Source organism: Ursus arctos, unplaced genomic scaffold (genome assembly GCF_023065955.2).
Source record: "Ursus arctos isolate Adak ecotype North America unplaced genomic scaffold, UrsArc2.0 scaffold_34, whole genome shotgun sequence".
Taxonomy (NCBI): domain Eukaryota; kingdom Metazoa; phylum Chordata; class Mammalia; order Carnivora; family Ursidae; genus Ursus; species Ursus arctos.
The window spans coordinates 4,503,767-4,529,583 of NW_026623030.1; the positions used below are offsets into that span (position 1 = coordinate 4,503,767).

The 25,817-nt window shown below is 58.1% G+C and overlaps 2 protein-coding genes across 3 annotated transcripts; both read left to right on the top strand.

The window, feature by feature from the left end:
- The first annotated feature begins 15,115 nt into the window (after window positions 1-15,115).
- SEPTIN5 (septin 5) lies at window positions 15,116-23,956 on the top strand. Of its 2 annotated transcripts, XM_026486225.4 has the most exons (12): window positions 15,116-15,190; window positions 15,325-15,335; window positions 19,972-20,068; window positions 20,175-20,261; window positions 20,515-20,638; window positions 20,723-20,857; window positions 21,043-21,160; window positions 21,298-21,399; window positions 22,187-22,283; window positions 22,375-22,510; window positions 22,705-22,807; window positions 22,912-23,956. In XM_026486225.4, exons 1-12 carry the CDS (start codon window positions 15,148-15,150, stop codon window positions 22,966-22,968), a joined length of 1,110 nt encoding a protein of 369 aa, XP_026342010.1. In that variant the 5' UTR covers window positions 15,116-15,147; the 3' UTR covers window positions 22,969-23,956. The 2 variants fall into 2 exon arrangements, with proteins under 2 accessions (XP_026342010.1, XP_026342011.1); XM_026486226.4 differs by lacking the exons at window positions 15,116-15,190; window positions 15,325-15,335 and adding an exon at window positions 18,971-19,322.
- Window positions 23,957-24,217: 261 nt separating this feature from the next.
- GP1BB (glycoprotein Ib platelet subunit beta) lies at window positions 24,218-25,338 on the top strand. Its single transcript, XM_026486227.3, has 2 exons — window positions 24,218-24,227; window positions 24,462-25,338. Exons 1-2 carry the CDS (start codon window positions 24,218-24,220, stop codon window positions 25,064-25,066), a joined length of 615 nt encoding a protein of 204 aa, XP_026342012.2. The 3' UTR covers window positions 25,067-25,338.
- Window positions 25,339-25,817: the final 479 nt, after the last annotated feature.

Genomic DNA, 25,817 nt, shown 5'->3' on the forward strand with positions numbered 1-25,817 from the left:
GATGGAAATCAGCCTGAGGAAAGGGGGGAAATTGTGGAGCCGGGGTAGTCCCCAGACCAGCCCCCTTACCCCTGGATTAGACCCAAGAAGCTGGGGCCTTTGCTGAAGGCAGCACAGCCACTTTGGGGTGGGGTTACAGCTGCTTTAACTTCTGTCAACGGTGGTTTCTTGGGGATCCCCTTGGATCTGTGAGTTGGGAAGGGTGCTTGTCTATGCAGGAAAAACACTGAGATGGTCTGAGACTCTGTGGGCCCCGGGGGTGTCGACGCCTTAGAGAGAGCCAGCCGAACGCAGCCCGGTGTCCTTCCCCCAGCCAGTCAGGATAGCGCCAGGCCTGTCCTCAGCGGTCATCAAGCAGGCGGCCGCCAGCACGGAATGCGCCCTCTCACTCAGCGCCTCCCCTGGAGCCTGAGACGGCAGCGTTCAACTCTGCCATCCTCCATGGGAACCCTGGCCAACTCAAACACGCTTGTGTGGGGTTTCTGCCTGAGTCAGGGCAGTGTGGCCGCAGGCTGGGGTTTCAGCACCGCCCAGAGGCCCATCAGGCCGCCCGCTGCCCCGGCTTTCCTGTCTGTCCCTGAGCACCGTCTCCCACCCCACTGCAGCCCTTCGCTCCCAGAGCACAGCCCTCCTGGGGTCCAGACTCTCGTACTCAGCACTCTATCTCAGAGGTACATCGGGGTCCACAGGACACATTTTCTCCCACGTCTCCTCTCCCACCACGTTTGTCGCAGTCGTCTCTGACTGCACGGCTTGGATGGACCACTCCTCTCCACCATCCTGCCCTTGTCCTGCAGGCCTCCCTTGTAACTCACCTCGATGGAGGCGTCTCCCTGCCACCCACTCCAGCCACCCCCACACTGCTGGCCAGAGACAGGTCAATGTAGATGAGCCAGTCTGCAGAACTGAGAAATCAAAGATCCAAAACAGGATGAGTTTTTACTAACTGTATTTTCCAAAGATGGCCACGGCAATGTCTTCCATCCTACATGTGCTTCTAGACCCTTGAGACTCCCCTTTGAATGCAAGTGATCTCATACTGTCTTATGAACAATAGATTACAACAGAAGTGACGGGCAGCTTCTGAGGCTGGTTCATAAAAGACAATGCTTTCAGGATCCAGGCTAGCCCACCTGCAGAGGCTGACTGCTAGGCTAGCCCACCTGCAGAGCCAATTGTCAGGCTAGCCCCCCTGCAGAGATGATTGCCAGTCTATTCCCCCTGCAGAGACCATATAAAAAAGCCCTGAGATTTCATGGAAAGGGAGATGAACTGCCAGCTGCTCTAACTCCAGACATTCTCTACCTGAAATCATCGGAACTAGCCAGCTGAGCCCTCCTGAATTTCTGACCCCTAGAATCCATGATAGGTAATCAAATGTCTAATCTGATGTTTTAAGTCACTAAGTTTTGAATTGTTATGCAGTTACAAATAATCATTTCAGAACAGAATCAAGAATCCAGAAAGAGATCCACCGTGTATGTCTAAAATCTTGATTTTCATCAATGGTGCCATGGCACTTCAATGGGAAAAGCCAAAGTTTTTCAATAAATGGTGCTAGGACTATTGGATAAGCTGAGGGGGAGGGTACAGAATGAATTTTGACCTCTACCTAACACTATACACAAAAGGTAATTCAGGATGGATCATAGTCTTAAACGTAACAGTGAAACTAAAAAGTTTCTGGAAGAGGGGCGCCTGGGTGGCACAGCGGTTGAGCGTCTGCCTTCGGCTCAGGGCGTGGTCCCAGCGTTATGGGATCGAGCCCCACGTCAGGCTCTTCCGCTGTGAGCCTGTTTCTTCCTCTCCCACTCCCCCTGCTTGTGTTCCCTCTCTCGCTGGCTGTCTCTCTCTGTCAAATAAATAAATAAAATCTTTAAAAAAAAAAAAAAGTTTCCAGAAGAAACAGAGGAGAATATATTTATGACCTTGGAATAAGTTGGCAAAGATTTTTTAGAGAGAACCAAAAAAAGCATGAAATATTAAAAAATTGATAAATTGAAATTTATTAAAATTATAAATATTTATTTCTCAAAAGATATCAAGAAGATGAAAATCAAGCCATTGTCTGGGAAAAATTATTTGACTGAACCTATCTGACACTAAACTTGTACCCAGATATATTTTAAAAAACGCTTTGTGAATCAATAATAAGAAGATAATCCTATTTTAAAATGGGCAAAAGATTTGAATAGACATTTCACAAAAGAAGACATATAAATGGCCAATAAACACTGAAGAAACACTCAGAATCATTACCCATCAAGGAAATACAAATGAAAACTGCAATATGATATCTCTATACAACCATTAGAATAAAAGACTGACCCTAATAAGTGTTGACTGGGATACAGAACAACTGGAACTCTCATCCACTACTGGTGGGAGTAAAATGATGCCACCCCTGTGGAAGCAGTTGATGATTTCTTGTAACATTAAACATACACCTATGTGATTCAGCCATTCTACTCCTAACTATGTACCCAAGAGGAAGGGAACTATATGTCCAAACATTTATGTTCATAGCAGCCATATTTGGAATAGCCTAAAACAGGAAACAACCGTAATGTCATCAACAGTGAGTGGATAAACAACTTGTGGCTTATCTGTACAAGGGAATATTACTCAGCAGTAAAAAACAATGACCTATTGATACAATTAGGAACATAGGTGAATCTCAGAATAATTATGCTGAGTTAAAAGTCAAGAGTTCTCAAAAGCATGTTTTGTAGAATTCCCTTTATATGAAGTTCTAAAATAGGCAAAATTATTCTGTGGTGATAGAAAGCAGATTAGTAGTTGTGTGGGGCTGGGCCGTGTGTGGTGGTGGTGGGAATTAACTGGGAAGAGGCACAGGAAACTTTATGGGATGATGAAAATGAGGTCTTGATTGGGGTTTTGGTTACATGGTTCTATATACTTGGCAACATTTATTAATTGAGTGTTTAAGATCTGTGCATTTAACTGCATATAAATTTTACCTCAATAAAATAATTTAGAACAAAACAAAACAAAACAAATCAAATGAAATGCCCAATCTGTGTTAAGTGGATTAAAATAACAGTGCTTGCTATTCTAGCTCCTTTGCCTTTCCACATAAATTTTAGAATAACCTTGTCCGCATCTACAAAAAAATCTTGCAGGAAGTTTGATATTTTTATATTTTGATATATATTGATAGGAATAGCACCTATATATCAAGATGAGGAGAACTGACATCTTTACAATGTTGAGTCCTCCAATCCATGAACATGGTATGTCACTCATTTTATTTAGATCTTCTTTAATTTCTTTCATCTGCATTTTGTTGCCTCAGCATGTAAATCCTGCATGTGTTTTGTTAGATTTATACCTAAGATCTTCATTTTTTAGAAGATTGCAAATGGTATTGTATTTATAATTTTGGTTTCCATGTGTTCATTGCTGGTATATAGAAATACATTTGATTTTTATATATTGATCTTGTACTATGCAACCTTGCTGAAATGAGAAGAAACAGTCTACCTTGTTAATATATAATATATAATGTGTGTGTGTGTGTGTGTGTGTGTGTGTGTGTGTGTGTGTTCTATGGCTACAGTTATTAAAACTATATGGTATTAGCAAAGGGATAGACACATAGATCAGTGAAACAGGGTAGAGTAACCCCCAGAAATAGATCCACATAAACATGCCAAACTGATTTGGAACAAAAGTTCAAAAGCAACTCGATGAAGAAAGGATGAAGCAAACATTGTTGGAGCAATTGGACATCCATAGGCAAATAAGACACTCAACCAAAATCTTGCACCTTATATAAAAAACACTTCAAAATAAAGTTGTGGATTTAAACTTAAAATTAAAGCTATAAAATTGTTAGAAAATAAAACAGGAGAAAATCTTTGGGATCTATGACAAGGCAACAAATTCTTAGACTTGACCCCAAAAGCACAAGTCATAAAAAGAAAAAATTATTAATTGGACTCCATCAAAATTAAAAACTTTTGGCCTACAAAAGACCCTCTGTTAAAAGGATGAAAAGACAAGCTATAGATGAAGAGAAAATATTCACAAATAACATATCCAATGAAGGACCAGTATCTAGAATAGATAAAGAACTCTCAAAACTCAACAGTAAAAAAACAAACAAAAAAGAACCAATCTAATTAGAACATGGGCAAAAGACATGAATAGACATTTCACTAAGGAGGATATACAAATGGCAAATAAGCCCACGGAAAGCACATCATTAGCCATGAGGGAAATGCAAATTAAAACCACAGTGAGATATCATTACATATCTAAGAACAGGGGGGAAAAGTGACAGTACCAACTGCTGGTGAGAATGCAGGGCACCTGAATCATTCACACATGGCTGGTGGAAATGAAAGATGGTTTGACCACTCTAGAAAACAGTGTCAGTTTCTTCAAAACCTAACATGTAATTACCATAGGACCACACTCCTGGGCATTTCTCCCAGAGAAATGAAAACTATATTCACACAAAAACCTATACAAGAATGTTCATAGCAGCTATATTGGTAATAGCTAGAAACGGAAAACAACTCAGACATCTTTCAACAGGTGAGTGGCTCGACAAACCTCGGGAATACTACTTAGCGGTGAAAGGAAGGAGCTCCCCACACACACAGCAACCTGGATGAATCTCCAGATAATTATGCCGAGTGAAAAAAGCCAATGCCCAAATGCTATATACCTTGTGATCCCATTAACATGACATTCATAAAATGACAACATTATAGAAATGGAGGTTCCCGGGGATTAAAGAGGGTGCACTGTGAGATATAATATTGTTTTGCAAGATGTTACAATTGGGGAAACTGGGTGAATGAGATCTCGCTGTATTATTTCTTACAATTCCATCACCAAATAACAAGTTTAATTTAAAAAGACATGTAAACTCTGATGACTGGCTTGCTCATATGTCCATCCTGGGAGGCAGGTGAGAGCAGAGCAAATCCGTGAGGACATGCACGTAGCCAGTGCTGCCTGAGGCTTCCCTGGGCCCACAGTGTGTCCTTGGGGCTCTCCCTGGGGGCCTCACCACCCATGGCTGTGACATCCTGCAGGCAGCCTTTGTCTGTCCCAGACCCCACTTCCACAGCAACTGTGTGCCTCTGTCTTTCATCTGAGTTTCAAAAAGCATCAGCTCTCAGAGACGTTCTCTATGCCAGGGACAAGCCCTGGCAGCCACGAGATGCAGCCCCATCTTCTGCTCCCAGGGAGCGTCTCCAGTGACAGATGGTTTGTGCCCAACGCCACCCTCCTCCCATCAGTGACCTGCCCAGTGTGGAGGAAAGTGGGCACTGAGACCGGAGTTTGCTGGGTCCAGAAGGAGGCCGTGGGGAGCCTCACGCACACTTGTCCCCCATAACTCTGGCTATTTCCAGTCCCCTTCCTCTCCCAGGTAATGACACAGCCTACCAACACACTGAGGGTCCCCGTTCTCACATCCTCCTCCCGGACCACCGCTCCTCACTTCCTGTTTACCCATCTCCCCTCTGGAATAGCCTTGAGCTGTCGGCAGTACACGGGAAAACCTAGAATGCCATCCGTTACCACTCTGGCACCAAGACCACTGCTGTCGGCCTCCCTCCATTTTTGGCATCCCCACACTCTTTCTCACAGTTGTCTCCTCTCTGGAGTTCCAGAAGGCCCTGCCGGCATCCATCCCCCAAACAGGGTCCCTTGTCATGTCCTAGTGTCTGACAAAGTCCGGAGCCCAGGCCTCTGTCTGTGAGTGCCCCTTTGCCCTGACTCTCCCACTCAGACCTCGCTGAGAGCATTTGCCATGTGCCAACTCCTGGGAGTGCTGGGATGCCAGGAGGGAGCAAGGGAGGGGCTCCCAGTCAAGACTGGGGTTGCCAAGATGAGTCTCAGGGGAGGAGTCATGGAAAGGCTCTTGCCAAGCGAGGGGAGAGGAGGGTGGCCAGGGGCAGTGCTTTGGCAGAGCATGGCAGGAGGGGAGGGGTCTGACCTTAGGCCGTATGGACAGAAGCCAGGATGGGTAGGCTGTCGTGGTCCTCAGAAAGGTCTTTGAAAATGGCCCGAGGCCCACGTTGGACACAGGAAGGAAGGCCCACAGGAAGCTGGGTGTGCGGCCAGGGGAGCAAGGCTGGGATGAGGTGGGTCTCAAGAATCTCCAGCCCTCGTCTCTGGCTGGCTCCTCTTGGGAGAAATATCAGTTTGGTTCTTTGCCCATTTTAGAATTAGGTTGTCTTTTTTTGTTGTTGACAATCTCTGGGGTTTTTTGTTTTGTTTGTTTTGTTTTGTTTGCTATTTGGATTTTTTTATTATCTTTTTAAATACTGTACAGTGAAAAATAAATACAACTTCTCATCCACCAGACAAGGGTGGTCCCCTCCCTTGGGGGACCTTGTCACCCCCCTTCTACACATCTCTGGTTCTAGTCCAAAACCTTCCCCAGGTCTCCTACCCACTTACATCCTTACTATCCCCATCTTCCACAGTATGAGGCCCCAGAAATCGGGGGTGCAGGATGGGAGGAGGGATAGCAGGGAGCCCCCTGAACTGTCAAATCTGGGTGGGTCAAGGAGCACCCCACACCAGCAGAGGGAGGATGGGGGTGTTTAGAGAGATTAGGGCATTAGAGGATAAAAGCATATCCAGTCTGATGGGGAAGGAGAGAGGCTCCCCTCACCCTGGAGGTAGGGAGGACAAGAGGGAGGGGGTATGACCCTGTTACACACCCTCCCACTACCTCCTCGAGGTTGAAGGGGCACCCAGGCTGCTGTGCCATCCCCCTCCCCCAAAGATAAGAGCAGCTCCAGCACAAGTCAGTCGGGCCTGTGAGGGCCATGGTGTTGGGCAGCAGGCGAGAGGGAGAAGGGAAGGATGTGGGCTGGAGGTTTTATGAAACCCCATTCACCAAAGTACCCAACTCGAGGGGGGCAGAGAGCTCCCCATTCTCTGAGGGGCCCTTAGGAAGCTTGCTGACAGAGTCGCCCTTCTATCATGAAAAAGAGTCCTCTGAGGGTTTGCTGTGCTCCGGAGGGGGGTGCCGCTGGCAGCTCTGAGACTCTGCTCAGGAGATACAGTCAGCCACAGTCACGGGCTGACGTTCTCCACCGATGGAACCACAGCCCAGTTCCCACGGTTACAGCTGCAGTGGCTCCAGTTTCTGATGCTGGGGTCTCGACTCATCTTCCAGGCCATTCTCTGTCATGCTGGGCCCATCAGAGTCCAGGCCTCCATTCATGACAGTCCTGTCCTCATTCGTGCGGCGCCTGGCACTTGCTGGGGGGAGGGGGGTTCCCCAGGCTCTGAATCAGCTGGGGGCTCTGGCTCAGATGTGTCCAGTAGGCTGTAGGGATTACTGTCCGGATCTTTCAGCACTGAGCTGATAGACGAAGCGTAGTATCTCCTGGTGGGCTGGGGTTGCTGGTGGGGGTCCCCTACCCTGGTCCCCAATCAGGATCCAGGAGAGCAGGGAAGTCTATAGAGCTGGGAATGACAACACGCACTTGCGAGGGTGTTGCTGGGCTGGTCGCCCCACTTGCATGCTGTAGGGAGCAGGACCCGCATGCCGGGTGTGGGCCTTGCTGGCAAGGCAGCAATAAAAGCTCTGCCAGCACCCCTGCCCGGGGTGGGGGGCCACAACTCCCATAACAGACACTGGTCTAACCAGAGGTCCAACCAGAGCTCCTCTGAGGCCTCAGATGCCCTGCCCCTGGCCGCAGGACCCACCGTCCTGAGGTCGGAGCTGGCCTGCCTCAAGCTCCCCATTCATGCGGCATGCGGGTCCTGCTCCCTGTAGCATGCAAGTGGGGCGACCAGCCCAGCAACATGCTCGCAAGTGCGTGTTGTCATCCCCAGCTCTACAGACTTCCCGGCTCTCCTGGATCCTGATTTGGCCAGCATCCATCCAGGACCCCTCTGCCCTGCTCCAGGTGGCTCCTCGGGCCTTTGTGCCCAACCGTCACGGCTCACGCCCTCCCTCCTGGCCTGTGGGCAGTGTTCTCTGGGGGCCTGTGGCGTGCTAACGCTGCAGTGTGAACCCTGGGGACAGAGGCTGGCAGTCACCACTTTGTCCTATTTGTGCTGTATAGCTGGGCAGGGCTGGTGGCTGCTGTGCCCGCAAGAGGCACCCTCCGCCTGCGGCCCACAGCTGTCTGGGAAGTTCCAGAGGGAGGGCCAGTTTCACACATCAGCAGTGTGTCCTGCCAAGGAGGCCACGTGTGGCTTCTCACCAGGCGAGAGCGTGAGGCAGGGCTCACTCTAGGACACGCCGGCGCCTGTGGGTGGCTGGGAAGTGTCGTGACTGCAACAATGAGCATTTGGCAAGAGCTTGAGTGAGTCCAAGGGATTCCTTTTTCCTAGGGGGCCTTCTTCCCAGATCCAGCACCCAAATGCACCCAGGTGAAGCTTCTTTGGTCTGAACCCTTGCCAGAAGCACTGATGCTTGGTGGCCCAACCTCATGCTCCCCACGTGCCATTCAGAGGGGCTCTCCTCTCCTGCAAAAGCTGCCCAGGCTCGGGGGGCTCCATCTCCCGCTGCTCTCCCATCGCGAGAAGACCCTGATGGTGCTTCCCATCTGCCTCAGAGGAGCTCCCCGGGCTTCACTTTAAAGAACGTTTGGAGGGGCTCCTGGGTGGCTCAGTCAGTTAAGTGTCTGCCTTCGGCTCGGGTCATGATCCCAGGGTCCTGGGATTGAGCCCCGCATGGGGCTCCTTGCTTGGCAGGGGGCCTGCTTCTCCCTCTCCCTCTGCCCCTCCCTACCACTTGTGTGCTCTCTCTCTCTCTCTAACTCTGTGTCAAATAAATAAATAAAATCTTAAAAAAAAAAAAAACAAAGAAAAGAAAGAACCTTCGGAAGAGGCAGGCACCAACTTGAGCACAGAGCATCCTGCTGGGGAACACAGACCTTCCCGCACTCCTATCAAGGCTGGCTGTAGCTGCCACAGACCTTAGACATTTGGCCTCGTCCAGTAGAAGGAGTGTGCAGACCTCCTGGTGTATGGCGGCTTGTCTGTCTCCCACCAACTGGGAGCCCCCCTTGAGGGCAGCACTAGGCTCCGGGCTGCCAGGTATGCAAAGAATATCCAATGGGGATTGGCCACCTGGGAGCAGAGAGGAGGCAGGGAGAGCCCTTGTCCTCACCCTGGAGGAGGGAGCAGATGCCCACCCAGGCCTCAGGGATGACAGCTCCTTTAACCACCAACCGGCCCCCGACCCTGGCTCCCACCTCAGCGGTATGCCCAGGGACCGCCGAGGGATGCAGCCAGCTCAAGCGACCGGGAGGAGGACCTGAGTCCTTGCCTTCACCCAGCTGCGACCAGTCACCAGAGACCTTGGAAACCAGGTGACTGACGCCCACTCTGAGGGCCCTGGTGACTGCCTTCTCACCTGGGTGTGATAGGCAGGGCACTTGCACCACTGACCTGCCACACCCTCCCTGGAGGGGTGCCAGGATCCCGTGGCCAGCGTGCATGGGGTAGGGTGCCAAGGACCAGGTGGGTGCCAAGTCCAGTGAGGGACATGGCCTACATGGCTGGGGGGCAGGGCGGGAGTCCTCCCTGTTTCCTGTTTATTCTGGGGGATTTCCTGATCTGTCTTGACCTGATGCTCCCATGGCAGACCCAGGAGCTGGGGTGCAGTGGGGAGCTGGGGCCAGCCTTTGGAATCCCAACCCTTGGCCATCTCTGGCAGGAGAGGCAGGTCATAAGGAAAGGCCTGGAAGCTTCCCTCCTTTTCCTGGCTGCTCTGGGTACCCGTGCTTGAGCCCCACACTTGGCCTTTCACAAGGGGTTTTACAATGCATGGATGCCTCTGGAAGGATCTCCATGCTGGTACATTTCACATCTCTACCTTGGGCTTCTCCCGAGATCGCAGGGCTGCAGCAAGGACAGAGCCTCAGAGGTGCTAAGACACTTTGGAGGAGGACTTGTCTCCTGCTGGCCCCTCATGTATACCTTTGGAGGGCCCCTGGGGGCGACATGGTCAGACATCTCCTTGTACTGAGTCACTCTGCACTCTGGGTCCCTATCGCTCCCGCTCCTGCCCTGAGCTGTTCCCTGCATCCTCTTCCAGAACACTTCGGGGGACTGTGTCTCACCAGATGTGGCTGGAGGTCCATGCCACCCCCCACTGACCCTTGCCTGGGAGAGAGCCATCGCCCGCTGCTCTGGGTCCCCAGGTCCCCATGCTGGCTCACTGCCACGGAGCACAGGCGCCGTTTGTAGCCTTCCGCCAGCTGCCCAGTGAATGGGGGACTCGGTGTGTACCATGGCTCTGCCCCACTTGGAACCCTGCTCTGTCCCCTGCAACACACAGGCTGCTTTAACGGGGCTGGGCAGCTGTTGTGGACCCTGCTCCGATTGGTGAGGAAGACGGGAGTGACCCCCTTACACTTTTCTAACAAGGAGATCAAGAAAAGCCTTCTCCATACACATTTCCCTGTGAGACAGCTGTCCCCAGAGCTCCCGGGGCCCACGCACCCCACTCAGGAAGGCGGGAGAGGCTGGGGACAATGCCTCTCCTCCAGAGAGGGCCACGTAGGTAGGGAGAGGGTTGACAGAGTGGGGGTGGGGAGAATGAACTCACCTTCCAGCAGACCAGGGAACCACCCTCTGAGACCAGGGAGCTCAGACTGCCAGCAGGAGAGGAGGAACCACTTGACCCTGGCCCAAAGCCCGATCCACGGCCCCAGCATTGCACACTGAGTAGCGGGCACCTCAGGAAGCGGACATGAGACATTGGGGTACAGTCCCCCAAGCCGGAAGCTGCAGGACACTGCACAGAAGTGTCCAGGACCGTGTGGCAGGAGGGAAGGGAGCAGGCAGGGCTGGATGTGGAAGCTGGCAGAGCAGGTGGGCAAAGGGGCGGCATCAAGGTGGAGAGCAGGGCCCTGAGCAGAGCACCGTCCATCTGGCCAGAGCAGTAGGTCCTTTTCTTGGTTCTTACTTAGCTTGGTCTTGGCCGGTTCTGCACACTGCTCCCATATTTAGTGACAAATTCCTAGGAGTGCCTTGGGAGACCCAAGCCCCACCTTGGGGCTCACTGGGGTGGACTCCATGAATCACAGCCTCAAGCCTTACTTTGGGCCTCCCCTAACACTCTCCCTCAGGGAGGGTCCCACAAGCTGCCAGGCATGGGGAGAGAGTCACCCCCACCACCAGGGCTTCCCTGGGGACAGTCAGAGCAGGAAGGAGTATTCCAAGGCCCCCAGTTTCTGGGTTGCCTGGAGTCCCAAAGGGGAGATCCGATCTGTCTCATTCTTTCCATGCTGTCCCTCAAGTCTCCAGCTTCCAGAGGGCTCGGACCGTGGTTATGTCACTGTCCCCAGCCACTTGGAGTTTGTGGCCCCATGTGCTATCCTAGTGTAGGGAGGCAGATGAGATTTCCACTTCTCCTTAGGAAGATTTCTCTCAAGTGGCTTCAGTGTGTTTTGAGCTGATATAAGGTCCTTCTTTGTACTACCTCTGTCCAGATAAAGGGACATGTGTTTTTTTTTTTAATGATTTTTATTATATTATGTTAGTCACCATACAGTACATCCCCGGTTTTCGATGTAAGGCTCGATGATTCATTAGTTGCGTATAACACCCAGTGCACCATGCAATACGTGCCCTCCTTACTACCCATCACCGGTCTATCCCATTCCCCCACCCCCCTCCCCTCTGAGGCCCTCAGTTTGTTTCTCATAGTCCACAGTCTCTCATGCTTCATTCCCCCTTCTGATTACCCCCCCTTTCTTTATCCCTTTCTTCCCCTACCGATCATCCTAGGTCTTATGTTCCATAGATGAGAGAAATCATATGATAATTGTCTTTCTCTGCTTGACTTATTTCACTTAGCATTATCTCCTCCAGTGCCGAAGGGACGTGTGTTTCTCCTTTTCTCGTGGTGACCCTTTTCTCAAGGACGTGGTCTGACCTCTGTGGGCAAGCGTGACCCTGCAGGCCCCCTTCCCTCCAATACCCCTGTGAGGGGGTCTCAGCAGTCTAACACATTGTATACCCAGTTTGCCCTCTAGGATGAACTGAATGTTCTGGAGCTCTGTCCTTGGTGGCCCCTGCTCCACCTGACATCTGTGTGTCACCTGCAGCAACCCTCTGAACCCTGGCTCCTGCCTCACTTGCCACCCACTTGTCCTTTCGTCACCATCATCGTGGTTTACTGTGAGGCCATCTTCCATCCTGTGTGACCACACTGATGCCCACGAGTCTGTGGAAAGGGGGAGGGAAACACAGCATGGGCTGAATGCAGCCTCTTGAGAATTTAACTAAAAGATTTTTTTTTTTTCTGGAAAGCATCGAGCTATTTGTAGCCCAAGTTGGTTGAACAGATTTTTCTGGGTGTAACTTATTTTTTCACTCATTAACTTCTTTTCCTTGTGAATTAAAAAGTAGCATTTTTTTCCCCACCCAGGAGTGTCTTATTTACTTCTCTTTGAACCACAGCCAGCACTTTTTCCGCCTGTTGGGGAAGCCAACTCACAGCCCATTCGGGGAGGCCACAGCTCCTTACCTAGGTTAATGCGGTGTGTCCAGGCCAGGCCCTGTCCCTCTCGCCCCCTCCGGATGTCACCCATCCCCCTCAGGGTTGCACCGTTTGATAAACCGGAGCTGTGTGAGGGCTTCGCTTGGGCCATCCCCCCCTGCAGGATCCGCGCTGGAGAAAGGGAAGGAGGCCTTAAGCTGTCCCATCTAGGAGAACTGGAGGCGCACCCCACCAGCACCTCTCCGTCCTGGTTTCGGAAATGTCCCAGATATTCTGCCTGCCAGTCAGTGGGTGCTGGTACCCCGAGGGTCTCTCAGCCAGACAGGGGACAGCTCGGGTGTGTCTGTGGTGGGATCTGGGGCTATCCCCTGGACTCGGTCCTGGGTGACCACAGCCCTAGAGCAAGGAGTGAAGCTCCCCTCCCCCTTCCAGGCCAGCAGCCTCTGGTCACCCTCAGGCATTTCACAGAAGGCATTGACCCAGGCCCGCCCCTGACACCTTCTCCTTCCAGGGAGTGGCTCTGGTCTTCTTTCCATCAGCTCCACACTGCTCCTCAGCTCCACGCTAGACCAACAGCATTTCTGCACGGAATCTATCGGAGTGCGCTTACCCGAAGACGCATCTGTGTGGCACCTTGTTCTTGCTGTCTCCCGTCTGCAGAATTGTTTTAAAGCCCACGATTCTTCTACACGTACACCTCCCACCTCTGCCCGAGCTATGCCCTTGACCTGCAGCCCACTCCCCACAAGGCCTGACCTGGGGCTGTCTGGAGCCCCGCGGGGGCCCTTTGCAGGAACACATCTGCCTTATCGAGGACAGGTTCCAGCCTCCTCCTTTGTCCCCACAAGCACAGGCTTGTGCGGGTCAGTTCATGCTAAATGTCCAAGTGTCAGTTTTCACTGATATTTTTGCAGAGCTCCAGGCCCCCGAGATGGAGTTCCCACTGAGCCTCTCGGAGCTGAGGAAGCCTCGGGAGTCTGGTCTATCAGGTGCCCCTCCCTGCCCCATTCTTTCATCCACAGCCTCACATCCCCCCAAAGCTCTGCAACTTCAAGGTGCTCAAACCCTGTAGCAAGGCCCGCCTCGAGCTGACCTGCGGCGCTGAATCATGGCCTTTGCTGACTCGTTTGTGCGAACACCACGTTTCACTACAAACGCCTTGAGTTTGATTACGAACGGCAGCCGCGGGGCGCCAGTGAGGGATCATGTTCTGTTCGAGATCTACCACGAATTCTGAATTCCAAGCACATCTGGCCCTGAGGCTCTGGATGAGGGGTCGGAGCGGTGCAGTGTCTCCACACCGGTCACAGTTCTGGGGCAGGTGGCGGTCCCAGTAGAGGGAAAATGGGCTTTTGCCATAGAATTTGGCAGAACAATGATGGCTTTTTCATTTATTGAGCAAATAATGTGCTAGGTGCTGGTGATTCCGAGACAGAGGAGCCCACAGACCAGCGGAGGGACCAAGGGACACACAAGGGGCTGGGGAGAAAGGAGGGTTTCCTGCATGTAGAGGGTACAGCAGCCATCTCCTGCTAAGGGGGCCCTCGCCTAGGGAACCGGTGACCACAGGCCCGAGGGTCCCTTTCTATGGGACTGAAGACTCCTGATGTGCCACCTGGCGGCACTCCAGGGAAGCCGAAGGTACTTGGGAGAGTGATAGGACCAGACGACAGGAGGCAGTCATGCTTGTGAGTCCTGCTGATTCATTGAGGTCTGGGGCCTCAGCTTCCCCATCTGTAAATGGGGTGCAGGCCCTGACCCTGCCTTCAGTGCCACTCACTGCCCTCTAGCACGGAAGGCTGGGATGTCCATTCTTGGGGTGTCACCAGGTCTGGCTGTGGGTCTGCAGAGCAGGGGTACAGGGCTGCGGAGGGGGAGGGCAGGCAGGCTCGAGGTCAGGCCATATTTTGTCCCAGATGTCAGCTCAGTTACTCTTCAGAAATAATCCCAGAAAAAAAGCCAGGGAGAGGAGGGACAATTATCCGGGGGCCTGGCCTCTGCAGCTCGCCCAGGTGTGTCTCCTTCCAGAGCAGGTGTGCACAGCACCCAACAGTCTGTGCAGGAGGGCAGCTGGGGCGCTGGCCCTGCACCAGGCATCGGACCTTCCGTGCGGTGACCATCACCTTTCCTACTGTGGCCACGAGCAGGAGTCCCCAGGCCAGCACCTCCCGCGTCTACGTTGAAGTGAGGAGGGGCCGGCAGGAGGCCGCCAGACCCGGGGCGGGGGGTGGGGGAGGGCAGGCATTCTGGAGGGGCCACACGTTGGGAAGGTCAGAGGCCGAGGCATGGACTGGGGTCCCTAGAGAGCGAGGCAGGCGGCGTCCGGGCCTGTGCACTGGAGACGCGAGGTGGGGAGGGAGTCGGGCGGCAGCCACGCGGTGGGCGGGGGCAGCGCGGGCGTCGCCGGGCTCCCGGGGCGCCGGCGGGCGGCCGGAGGCGAGGGCGTCGCCCGGGGGCGGCGGGCGCGGGGCCGTTGGGGGGCGCCTGGGTACCCGCCCCCGCCGGCCGCGCCGGGTCGCGCGTGGGCGCGGCGGGCGCCGATTGGCTGGCGGGCGCGCGGGCGGGGCGGGCGGCGGCGGCGCGGAGGGGCCGGTCACCCCGCAGCCTGGCCTCGGCCTCCGCCGCTCGTCGCCGCGCCCCGCCCGCGCGCCCGCCGCCGCCCGTCCCCCCCGCCGGCGGCCACCATGAGCACAGGCCTGCGGTACAAGAGCAAGCTGGCGACCCCAGGTGAGCCCGGCGCCCGCCCGCGCGCCCGCGCGCCTTTGTCCCCGCCGCCCGCCCGCCGGCCTCTCACCGTGTCTTTCCTCTCCCCTTCGCCCGCCGGCCCGGACGCGGACCCTGACCCGACCCCGACCCTGCAGAGGACAAGCAGGTACGTGCGCGCCGCCGCTCCCCTCCCTGGCCTGCTGTCACCCATTGTGGCACCAACGCTGCCGGCGCCCAGGCGCGACCCCGCCCCCGCCGGCAGTCAATCCTTCCCTGTCGCGATAACCGATAACCGATTGTCAGCTGGGGCAGTGCCATCGCGCCTGGGGCTACAAGGGGGAGCAGTGGGCGCCAGGATGCTGGGGGCCTGGCCCTTGACCCTTACAGCACGGACACCCCTCCCAGGCCGGGGGGATGGGCCGGGTGTCCCTTTCCCACTGATCCAGCGCCAGCATATCCTCCCTGACCTGGCCTTGGGCCTCGTGCTGGGGGTCCTGAGGGCACAGACAGGGCAGGCCAAAGGCTGGGGGAGGGGTCTCTGTCCGCCAGCCAGCACCTAGAACCTGAGCAGCCCCACCCCACTCTGGTGCATCTTCTGCCTCTTCTCCCCACACACCAGTTTGAGTGGGCTGATCTGTGGCCAGGCCTCTTCCCCAGACTGGGAGCCTCCAGGGCCTGGTCTGAGTCATGCCTGTGCCCAGCGCGGGTCTTCCAATCTATTGGGTACAAATAGGCTGGTGGCTTTCCAAAGGGGCTGGCCTGGTCCCTACCCTCCAGGAATGCAGGACCCAATAGGAGGCTGACCTGGGCACCCACTGTGAAACCCAGCTGAGCTTGGGGTTAAACAGAGCTGGCAGACGCTGAGAATGGGGTAGGGGTGGGTAACCAGGTGGCAGGGGGCTCTGAGGCAGCCCTGCTGGGGGCCTCTCTGGCTTGAGATCCGTCAAGTTTGGGGGATTTTCTGGGACCCAACTCTGGCACCTAGGTCGCCTTGGCAGCCCTCGTCAGGGATAGGAATTTACACAATGGGTAGATTCTGGGTGGAACCCTGAAGTCCTGGCCCAGGGTGCGGTGGCAGCCCCAGGAGCGACCCAGCAGGTAGGGTGGGGGCTGGGAGTCACTGGCTACCAGGTGCCAGTCTCCTGGCAGGGACAGGTGAGGCTCTTGGGGAGGGGCCCCTCAACCTCACCCTGCTGGCAGGGCTGCTTCAGGGAGCCTGAGCCAGGAGCTGCCTTCCTATCAAGGCAGGTCAGACAATGCCTGAGATGCAGGGACACATGCTGCCAGGCTATTGTTCGAGGGAGAGAGAGAGAAGGCCCAGGAAACCAGCCCCCTCAGCTTCTCCTGGGCCTGCAGGCATTTGGAGTCACTGCCCGGCAGCTGCTGCCCAGTACCACACAGGGACCCCCTCCTGCAGAGGTATGAACCCTGTCAGGCCTGTGTCTACCCATCCTTCGAGGTCAGTTAGGAGGCAGCCTCACCCATTCTCTGCCCCTAGGACCGGGGGGGGGGCTCCCATCACGTGGAGGGGGGAGCCCCAGGAACAAAGCCAGGGAGCCAGGTGTTTGGGGCGGGCTCCCCGAGGATCTGGGGAGAGCTGTGGCAGTTTCACCGTTAGCATTGTCGGTATTACAGAGCTTTAGTCTATCCGCACTGTGAAGGAGGGTCCGGGGGAGCTCTGGTGGCCCTCTGCCCCCATTCTCTGACCCCCACCCTGTCTCAGGCAGTAATGGGGCTCTGTTGGCTCTGGCGGCTGCTTCCAGAGCTGACTCCAGTGATTCTAAGAATGGAAATGCCTGGAGAGTCTCAGGCACCAGGAGGAGGTGGGCGCAGCTGTGTCTATGGCTGAGGAAGCCCTCAGGAATATTTGTTGTACTTCATGGGCCAGAGAGAAGGGGTGGCAGGGTCCTTCCTTCGAGCACCCCCAGGGAATCCACAGGCCCTGTCTGGGTGAGTTTGGGTGATGGGGCAGGCGGGTTGGGAGCTGGGAGTGAGACTCTTGACTTCCTGACTTGGGCCTCCCCAGAGGCTATGCCTTACCAATGGGGAAATTGAGGCAATCTGGAATCGACAAGCTCCATTAGCCACGACGCTGTGCAGTGCTGAGGCTCCTTCTTATTTTTTCTTTTTTTTAGAGATTTTATTTATTTGACACAGAGACAGCCAGTGAGAGAGACAGCCAGTGAGAGAGAGACAAGCAGGGGGAGTGGGAGAGGAAGAAGCAGGCTCCCAGCGGAGGAGCCCGATGTGGGGCTCGATCCCGGAACTCCGGGATCATGCCCTGAGCCGAAGGCAGACGCTTAACGACTGCGCTACCCAGGCGCCCCTGCTGAGGCTCCTTCTTAGCCTGAGGGCCAGACCCAGGGGTGTCTAGCTTATAGATGCCCTGAGCCTGAGATGCCAGCTTGTCTGGGGTGGGGGTGGGGGGCTAGGCTGGGGGCTGTGTCTGCAGTGGGCCTACAGGTGGAGGTTGGCTGGGACTTGGTCCAGACACCTCCTTCAGGTTAGCATGGCAGAAGGCGGGGGCCAGTATGGAGGCTTTGTCAGGGCAAGGACTGAGGGCCCATCCGGGAGAGCCGAGGGAGGTGCCCTGTGGCTTCCCCTGCTCTCCTCTGGATGAAAGACTCTCCTGTTCCCAGCTGTGGGCCCAGCCCTCCTCCCCAGGTGCCAGTGGCCTCCAGGCCTCACAGCAGCATCATGAGCCTGGACAGAGAGACAGAGGCCCGTCAACCAGGGGAGCCAAGAAGGGAGGACCGGGGTGGGGAAGAGCTGGGGGGGCGGTGCTCTTCATGTTGCAGCTGCTTTCCAAGTGTCCCTCTGCCCCGCTGGTACTGGCTGGTTCAAATTCTGGTGGGGTCCTGGAGGAAAGGGTGAGGAAGGGTTTGGTGACTCAGGAGATGCCTATGGTCCCTGGGGTGGTCACAGAAGGTGAGAGCTACACTGGCTGGAGCTCTCCAGTCCCCCTAGGCCCAGTACTGTGGGTCAGAGCAGGCGAGGAAACTCAGAGGGACCCGCATACTGGGGAGGGAGTAAGTTCACTCCACATACCCCGCCCCACACCCATCTTTGCTCGAAGGAGTGGTCTGGGGTCAGTTGTGGCCCATGCTGGCTGCAGCTTCCAAGTTTCCAGAGGTAGGGTGGGTAGGCCTCTAGTGCTCTAACTAAGCCCCCCTCCCCCGCTTTAAGCTTCTGCAAAACCGGGGGGGGGGGGGGGGGCGGTGGCGGGGGAAGCGGGTCCAGGCTGGGGAGGTGGGCTCTGCCCCCTCCCAGTTCCCACGAGTCTGGGGAGGCCACACCAGTCAAGAACACCCCTGCCCACGCGCGCGCGCACGAGGGAGGAGGAAGCAGTGCAGGAACGGGTGTGGCCGTGGGTAGTTGGGCCGCCGTGACACCGCCGGGAGGTTTCCGGGCCAATTCTGCGAGGAGAGGAGTGAGCGGGGCCGGTTCCCGCGTGGGTGCGCCTGGGTACCGGGAGCGTTCCCCCGGCGCCCTCTGGCGGGCGTAAGCCGCGCCGCACCTGGGCGGGGGACGGGACGCGGGGCAGCCACAACCCCGTCCCCCTGGGCCCTTGGGTGGGCCCGGGCTTCCCCCACCCGCCCACCCGGGTGGTCGCGACGCGGGCACCCAGGACGCAGGTCCGGCAGCAGGACTCCGCCCCCGCGCCTATGCGCGCCTATGCTCGGCCCTGCCCTCCGCAGCAGCTTTCCGGTGGCTCCGCCCGCGGCCCAATTTCCAGGCGACTGTTTCCCAGCGACCGCACGGGTGGGGCGGTCTTGTCCCCCCCCACCCCCAGCCAGCGCCTGCGAGGCCCCGCCTCTGGTTCGGGCGCGGGAGCGGGGCTTGCCTGTGGCTGCAACGCCGCGGGCGGCTCGGGGCCGGTCGGCAGAGGCATGGCACGCACGGCCTCCGGGGTCGGCGGCACCCCGGGTGGGCGACGTCCCTTCTCTGGGCCTCAGTTCCCGGGCCCGTAAAACGGGGGCGAGAACCGGGCTTCAGGGCAGAACCGCGCGTAAGTCCCTCCTGTAAGCCCGGCCCCTGTGGGCCTGACCGGGTCTGGGGTGCGAACGCAGCGATGGACTCGCTGGCAGCGCCCCAGGACCGCCTGGTGGAGCAGCTGCTGTCGCCGCGGACCCAGGCCCAGAGGCGGCTCAAGGTGTGTGTGGAGAGGGGAGCGGAATGTGGGTCAGTGTGTGTGCGCCCGCCTGGTCACGGTCCCCAGGGCTCTGGGACGTGACAGGGACCCACAGGGCCAGGGTCTGCCAGGGTGGGCCATGGGACCCGGCTGGCGGGGGAGGCTCGGTGCCGCTGTCTATAAATAGCCCCTGCTCGCCTTGGTAGCAGCAGCCAGCCACCCCCGCGGCTGGATCACGGCCAGATGGGGCCTCCCACCCTCTGGTACACTCAGGAGGGGTGAATATTAAGGCCAGGGGGCTTCTCCCGCCTGTGGAGGACCTTGGGTGTGTCTGAGGGGTCTTGGTCCTGGCGCCCTCTTCCCACCACCCAAGGGAGGACACAGCCTATGCCTGCTACAGCCAGACATCCTAAACTCTACACACACAGACGTCAGGTCCCTGCAAAGCCCCTCACTGAGGCTGGGGCAAGGATGCCTGCCACCTCCTTACCTGCCTTTCCACCGCCAGGCCTTTGCCCACAGGCCCTCACCCCATTTGTGCCGTTGAAACTCCCCACCCAGGGGCCTCTGCCCCCTGCTGCCTCCATGTCTGAGCCAGGTAGGGAACAGGGCATCAGACTGCCCCCAGGAACGCCAGCGTGCCCCTGACTTGCCCCACCCTGGCCCCCAGGATATCGACAAGCAGTACGTGGGCTTCGCCACACTGCCCAATCAGGTGCACCGGAAGTCTGTGAAGAAGGGCTTTGATTTCACGCTCATGGTGGCCGGTGAGTGGGCTGGACTCCCAGGTAGGGTGGCTTGGGCCATTAGCCAGCCAGGCTCTGTCATAGGGGCCTCAGACTTAACCTGATTCTTTCACATACCTGCTGGCAGGTGAGTCGGGCCTGGGGAAGTCCACACTGGTCCACAGCCTCTTCCTGACCGACTTGTACAAGGACCGGAAGCTGCTCAGTGCTGAGGGTGAGTGGGCCCCGGGAAGCCGTGGCACGGGTTCCCCATCCCCTGCAGTGTGACCCCTCAGAGTTCCCTTCCAGGTCCAGACCTCGCTCCTCTTTTCCCACAGCCTGGATCTCCTGTTCAGGGTCCAGGAGGAGTGGCTGGATCATAGGCCAGAGCCGAAACACTAGAATGAATGAGAACAAGGGGCCTGGCTGCCCGGGGTGGGGGTGGGAGTTGGAGAGACCCCCTCCAGACAACGCCCCGACCCCCACAGAGCGCATCAGCCAGACTGTGGAGATCCTGAAGCACACGGTGGACATTGAGGAGAAGGGGGTGAAGCTGAAGCTCACCATTGTAGACACACCCGGCTTCGGGGATGCTGTCAACAACTCTGAGTGGTGAGCAAAGCCTGGCGGGGGGACAGTCTGCCTAGGCTGGCCCAGCCTCCGCTCCGGCTCACGGACCCTGCTGTCTCCCTGCAGCTGGAAGCCCATCACCGACTACGTGGACCAGCAGTTTGAGCAGTATTTCCGCGACGAGAGCGGCCTCAACCGCAAGAACATCCAAGACAACCGCGTGCACTGCTGCCTGTACTTCATCTCCCCTTTTGGGCACGGGTGCGTGACTGGCCTGGGGACAGGCGCGGGGGCCACCCGCCGCCACGGATCCGCACGGCTGTACCGGCCGTTGCCTATCCCCTGCCCGTGCGGTACAAGCGCGCCCTCCCCGAGCCCACCCCAGCCTCTCCCCGGGCCCCTGCCACCCCCACTCTGCCCCTCGCCATCCTGGCTGCTCTCCGCAGGCTGCGGCCCGTGGATGTGGGTTTCATGAAGGCCCTGCATGAGAAGGTGAACATCGTGCCCCTCATCGCCAAAGCTGACTGTCTCGTCCCCGGTGAGATCCGGAAGCTGAAGGAGCGGGTGAGCTTGCTGTGGCGGTGGGGCTTGGGCCAGGTCTCTGGGCCGGAGACCACGGGGTGTGCTGAGTCTGGGTGCCAACGTGGCCAGCCCTGGGTACCTGGCCAGCCTCAAATCTGACAGCCCTTGCCCCGCTACAGATCCGGGAGGAGATTGACAAGTTCGGTATCCATGTGTACCAGTTCCCCGAGTGTGACTCCGACGAGGATGAGGACTTTAAGCAGCAAGATCGGGAGCTGAAGGTGAGCAGCCTGGTGTGGCAGAGGAGGGAACTGGAGATTAGTTTACATGGGGCCAAGCATTCAGGTCCAACCCAGTGGGGACAGGAGTCTTGTCTGGGCAGTAGAGCCCCTCCACCTGGGGCTGGGGGGGTACAGTCCCCCATGTCCCCACTGGCTTGTGCAATGTGGGCCCCGTGTGGTTCATGTGTCATGGAGCGCTTGCCAGGCCCAAAGGCACGGTGCTGGCCAGGCCTCCACTCTGACCCTACTCCTTAGCCTTCTTCCAAGGGGTCACCAGCAGAAGGGTCCGGCCCAGGGCCCAGGGGCCCACAAGCCTATGCATGACCCGGCTCCCAGAATTCTGAGCTCCAGAGGGTGGCTGTGACTTTGGGTGCCCTGGGATGTAGAGTGGCAACAACCAAGCCCAAGACACGGGCCAGGCGGCCGCTGGGCCGGGAGCAGGGTGGGGCCTTGGCCCCCGCCAAAGTCAGCCTCACTAACAGGGCCGTGGGCTCAGCCCTGGGGTGGGATGGCGAAGGTAGCTAGCTGGAGCAGTTCCTGATGGGGGGTGGTGTCAGAAGGTGAGGATATGTGCGGTGGGGCCCAGCCTGGCAAAGGCCCCTAGGGTCTAAGCTGTGCTAGCTCTGGCTTCAGAGAAGCCAAGAGCGGGACAACTGTAGGAGCTCTTTGGGGAGAGGCTGTTGATGGTGCTGGAGGGGCCTGCCGGGTGCGGCGTGCCCATGCCCCTCTGCAGCCACTAACTCATACTCATACTCACGGGGCGCGACCCTGGCACTGCCCTCCCCAGGAGAGCGCGCCCTTCGCGGTGATCGGCAGCAACACAGTGGTGGAGGCCAAAGGGCAGCGGGTCCGGGGGCGACTGTACCCCTGGGGGATCGTGGAGGGTGAGTTCCGGCCTGGGGCGCCCCCGGGGGGGGAGGGGTGGGGAGGCTCCCCGGGGCCGGCACCCACCCACCACCCGCTGGCGCCCCGCAGTGGAGAACCAGGCCCACTGCGACTTCGTGAAGCTGCGCAACATGCTCATCCGCACGCACATGCACGACCTCAAGGACGTGACGTGCGACGTGCACTACGAGAACTACCGCGCGCACTGCATCCAGCAGATGACCAGGTGCGCGGCCTGCCAGGCCCGGCTCCCTCGCTGCTCCTTGCTGCCCGCCCAGACCCGAACGTGGTCCCCACCCCCGGGGACGCCCCCTTCCCGTGCACCTCGCCTTCCCAGCGCCCCCCGAGCGTGTGGGAGCTCAGAGGGGGAGGGCATCGCTAGTGCCGGGTGTCACTCAGGCCCTCGTGTCGGCCCCACAGCAAACTGACCCAGGACAGCCGCATGGAGAGCCCCATCCCCATCCTGCCCCTGCCTACGCCCGACGCTGAGACAGAGAAGCTGATCAGGATGAAGGACGAGGAGGTTAGTAGGGCCACGGGGAGGAGCAGGGGCTGGTGGGGGCAGGCGGCAGGCCCGTCCCATCACGTGTCTCCCGCCGTCCTCCCCTGTCCCTCCCTCACCTCCAGCTAAGGCGCATGCAGGAGATGTTGCAGAAGATGAAGCAGCAGATGCAGGACCAGTGACCCAGCCCGGCCCCAAGTAACCGCGGAGAGACTGCCAGTTTCTGGGCTGGCCCTTCCCGTCCCTGGACCCCGACTGGCCTGGACTCAACCCTGGAATCATCTGGATCTCCAACAGGCCTGGGCACCAACCCAGTCCCAGAGCGACCAGGACCAGGACTGTTCCCAGCTGTTCCTGACCTGACCCAGAGACGCGGGGTCACAGCCCCCAGCCAACCCTAATTTATTCTCAGCATCAGTCCCTCCCCTCATTTGTATCTGCTTCCAAGGGGCCTGGAGAGTAGCCCCCACAGCTGGCCGCCTTCGGCCTTGGGGGAGCAGCAGCTAGGTTGGGGCATGACTTTTAAGATCTACCCCTACCCTAGAAGGTCATGAACTCCAACTCCAGGCCCTACTCAGGCTGGTGGGTAAAACAAGCCAGAATAGGGGAGCAGATCCCCAGCATCCCGGGCCTATTTCCCCACCCCAGTGCCGCAGAATGGATGTGGGAGCCCTCATATGCCCACTCCCTTGGGCCACCCAGCTTATGCTGAGACCTCACTTTGTGCCGAGGTGGGCCAGGTCCTTCCTTACCTCCTCACCCCCTCACTGGGTAGCTCAGGGGGCAGGTTGGGCAACAGAAGCATTCATGATCCCTCCAGACCAAAGGAGGGCACCTGGCTGCAGGCAAGGATTTCGTGGGGCTGGTGGGGCTGGGACACCTGTGATCACCTCTACTCCTCACCCATGGCTGTGGCCTGGCCTGAGGGCTCCAGGAGCAGTGGGTGGTGGGCAACCTGACAACCCCCTATCCCTAGACTGCCATTCCCTGCCTGTGGCTGGAGGTCCCTTCTTCCCAGCAGCACTGTTGCCCCGGGTTCCCTAGCCCATCCCCCACCCCCACCCCACCCCCAGCATGATACCTTCCCCCAAACCCCACTCTCCAGTTTTGTTCAGTTGTGAATGCTGCGTCCTGTCCTGGTGACAGGAGAACAATGTTGGTGAAGTCGCAGCGGTGTCAGAGTGATTCGTGCGCCCCTGGGAGTTTGTGGGGGCGGAAGCCCTGGCGGCCTGCGGGCCCTGGTGATAGCGCTGTATCTGGGGCCGCAGCGCCTGTCCCCTCGGCCTCCTCCGGGTTATTTCTGGCGGATGGCTGCGCTGTGGTCGGTTTGGCGGGGGCTCTGGGGCCTGGCAGGGGCGGGGCGGCCTTATCGCCTGGCTCGCCAGCCAAGGCTACGCGCTCCAGAGCAAGCCGGGTCACCATCCTCTCACCATGGGCTCCGGTGAGTCTGGGGTCAGGCAGGGTCCGGGCTGCGCTCCTTGAGCCAAATCGGGTTGGGAGGCGCTGCAGTAGGGAGGTTTGGGTCGGACTTCGAAGGGACCTCTAGCCAGCACGCAAGATGATGGAGATGGAGAGGCTTGGGGGCAATAGGAGCCGGCCCAGCGCTCCGGGTGAAAGGGATCCCCGCCCAGGTGCCCCACAGGCTGTCAGGCTCACTACGGCGCTTCCCTTCCAGGGCCGCGCGGGGCGCTGAGCCTGCTACTCCTGCTGATAGCACCGCCCAGCCGCCCGGCCGCGGGCTGCCCGGCGCCGTGTGACTGCGCGGGGACGCGCGTGGATTGCGGGCGCCGCGGGCTGACGTGGGCCTCGCTGCCCGCCGCCTTCCCGCTGGACACGACCGAACTGGTGCTGACGGGCAACAATCTGACGGCGCTGCCGCCGGGACTGCTGGACGCGCTGCCCGAGCTGCGCACCGCGTACCTGGGGGCCAATCCCTGGCGCTGCGACTGCCACCTGGTGCCGCTGCGCGCCTGGCTGGCCGGTCGGCCGGAGCGCGCGCCCTACCGCGAGCTGCGCTGCTCCGCGCCCCCCGCCCTGCGCGGCCGCCTGCTGCCCTACCTGGCGGAGGACGAGCTGCGCGCAGCCTGTGCGCCGGGTGCGCTCTGCTGGGGGGCGCTGGTGGCGCAGCTGGTGCTGCTGGGCCTCGGGCTGCTGCACGCGCTGCTGCTGCTGCTGCTGCTGTGCCGCCTGCGCCGGCTGCGCGCCCGCGCCCGCGCCGCGCACCCGTTGTCGCTGACCTCCCCGCTGGTGGCGGGGCCGGCCGGAGCAGGCGAGTCCTGAGACGAGTCCCGAGACGTGCCGAGCGACGCGGGCGCGCTGAGCCGAAGGAACCCTCCCCCGTGGGGACCCTCGCGCTGACCGGGACCGGGTCGCGTCCTCCGCCTGGGCACAATTTCCGAGACCACGCCAAACCCCTGCGGGCCCCCGGGCCTGGCGCGCCCCACCGCTGAGTGCCCTCTGCTAGCCCGGGTCCCTGAGGCAGGTCAAGGCGGTGAGCTGCAGCCCTGCCCCTGCGAGTTCCCCACGCCAAACTCCAGCGCAGAATAAACCCTTCTCCCTATCTGCCTGGTCTCTGCGCCCCGCCACCGGGAAGTTCCCCTCCACAAACCGCAGGAACAGCCCTGGGAGGCGGTTCGAAGGGCCGCATCACATCTTTGTACACTCAGGATCACTGCCGGCCAAACACGGGGTCAGGCAGTGAACTCTCCCAGACCACTCACTCTCACAGAAGGTGAAGAGGAAAGCACAGAACTCGGAGAGTGACCACATTGCAGGGGAGGGAGGACAGTGGGGGAACAGTGAGGTCACTGCGAGGACATTTCAGGGAGCAAAGACGCTGTGGGGACAATGAAGACAGTGTGAACCACTGTGAGGACACTGGGGAAGGAGGACACCAGGGACAGCAAAGATACTGGGGACAACGAGGACACTGAGGACAGGACATGGGACCATCAGGACACTGTGGGGACAGTGAAGGCAGTGGATAGTGGGAACAGCAAGGACATGGGACAATGAGGACACTGAGGACAGG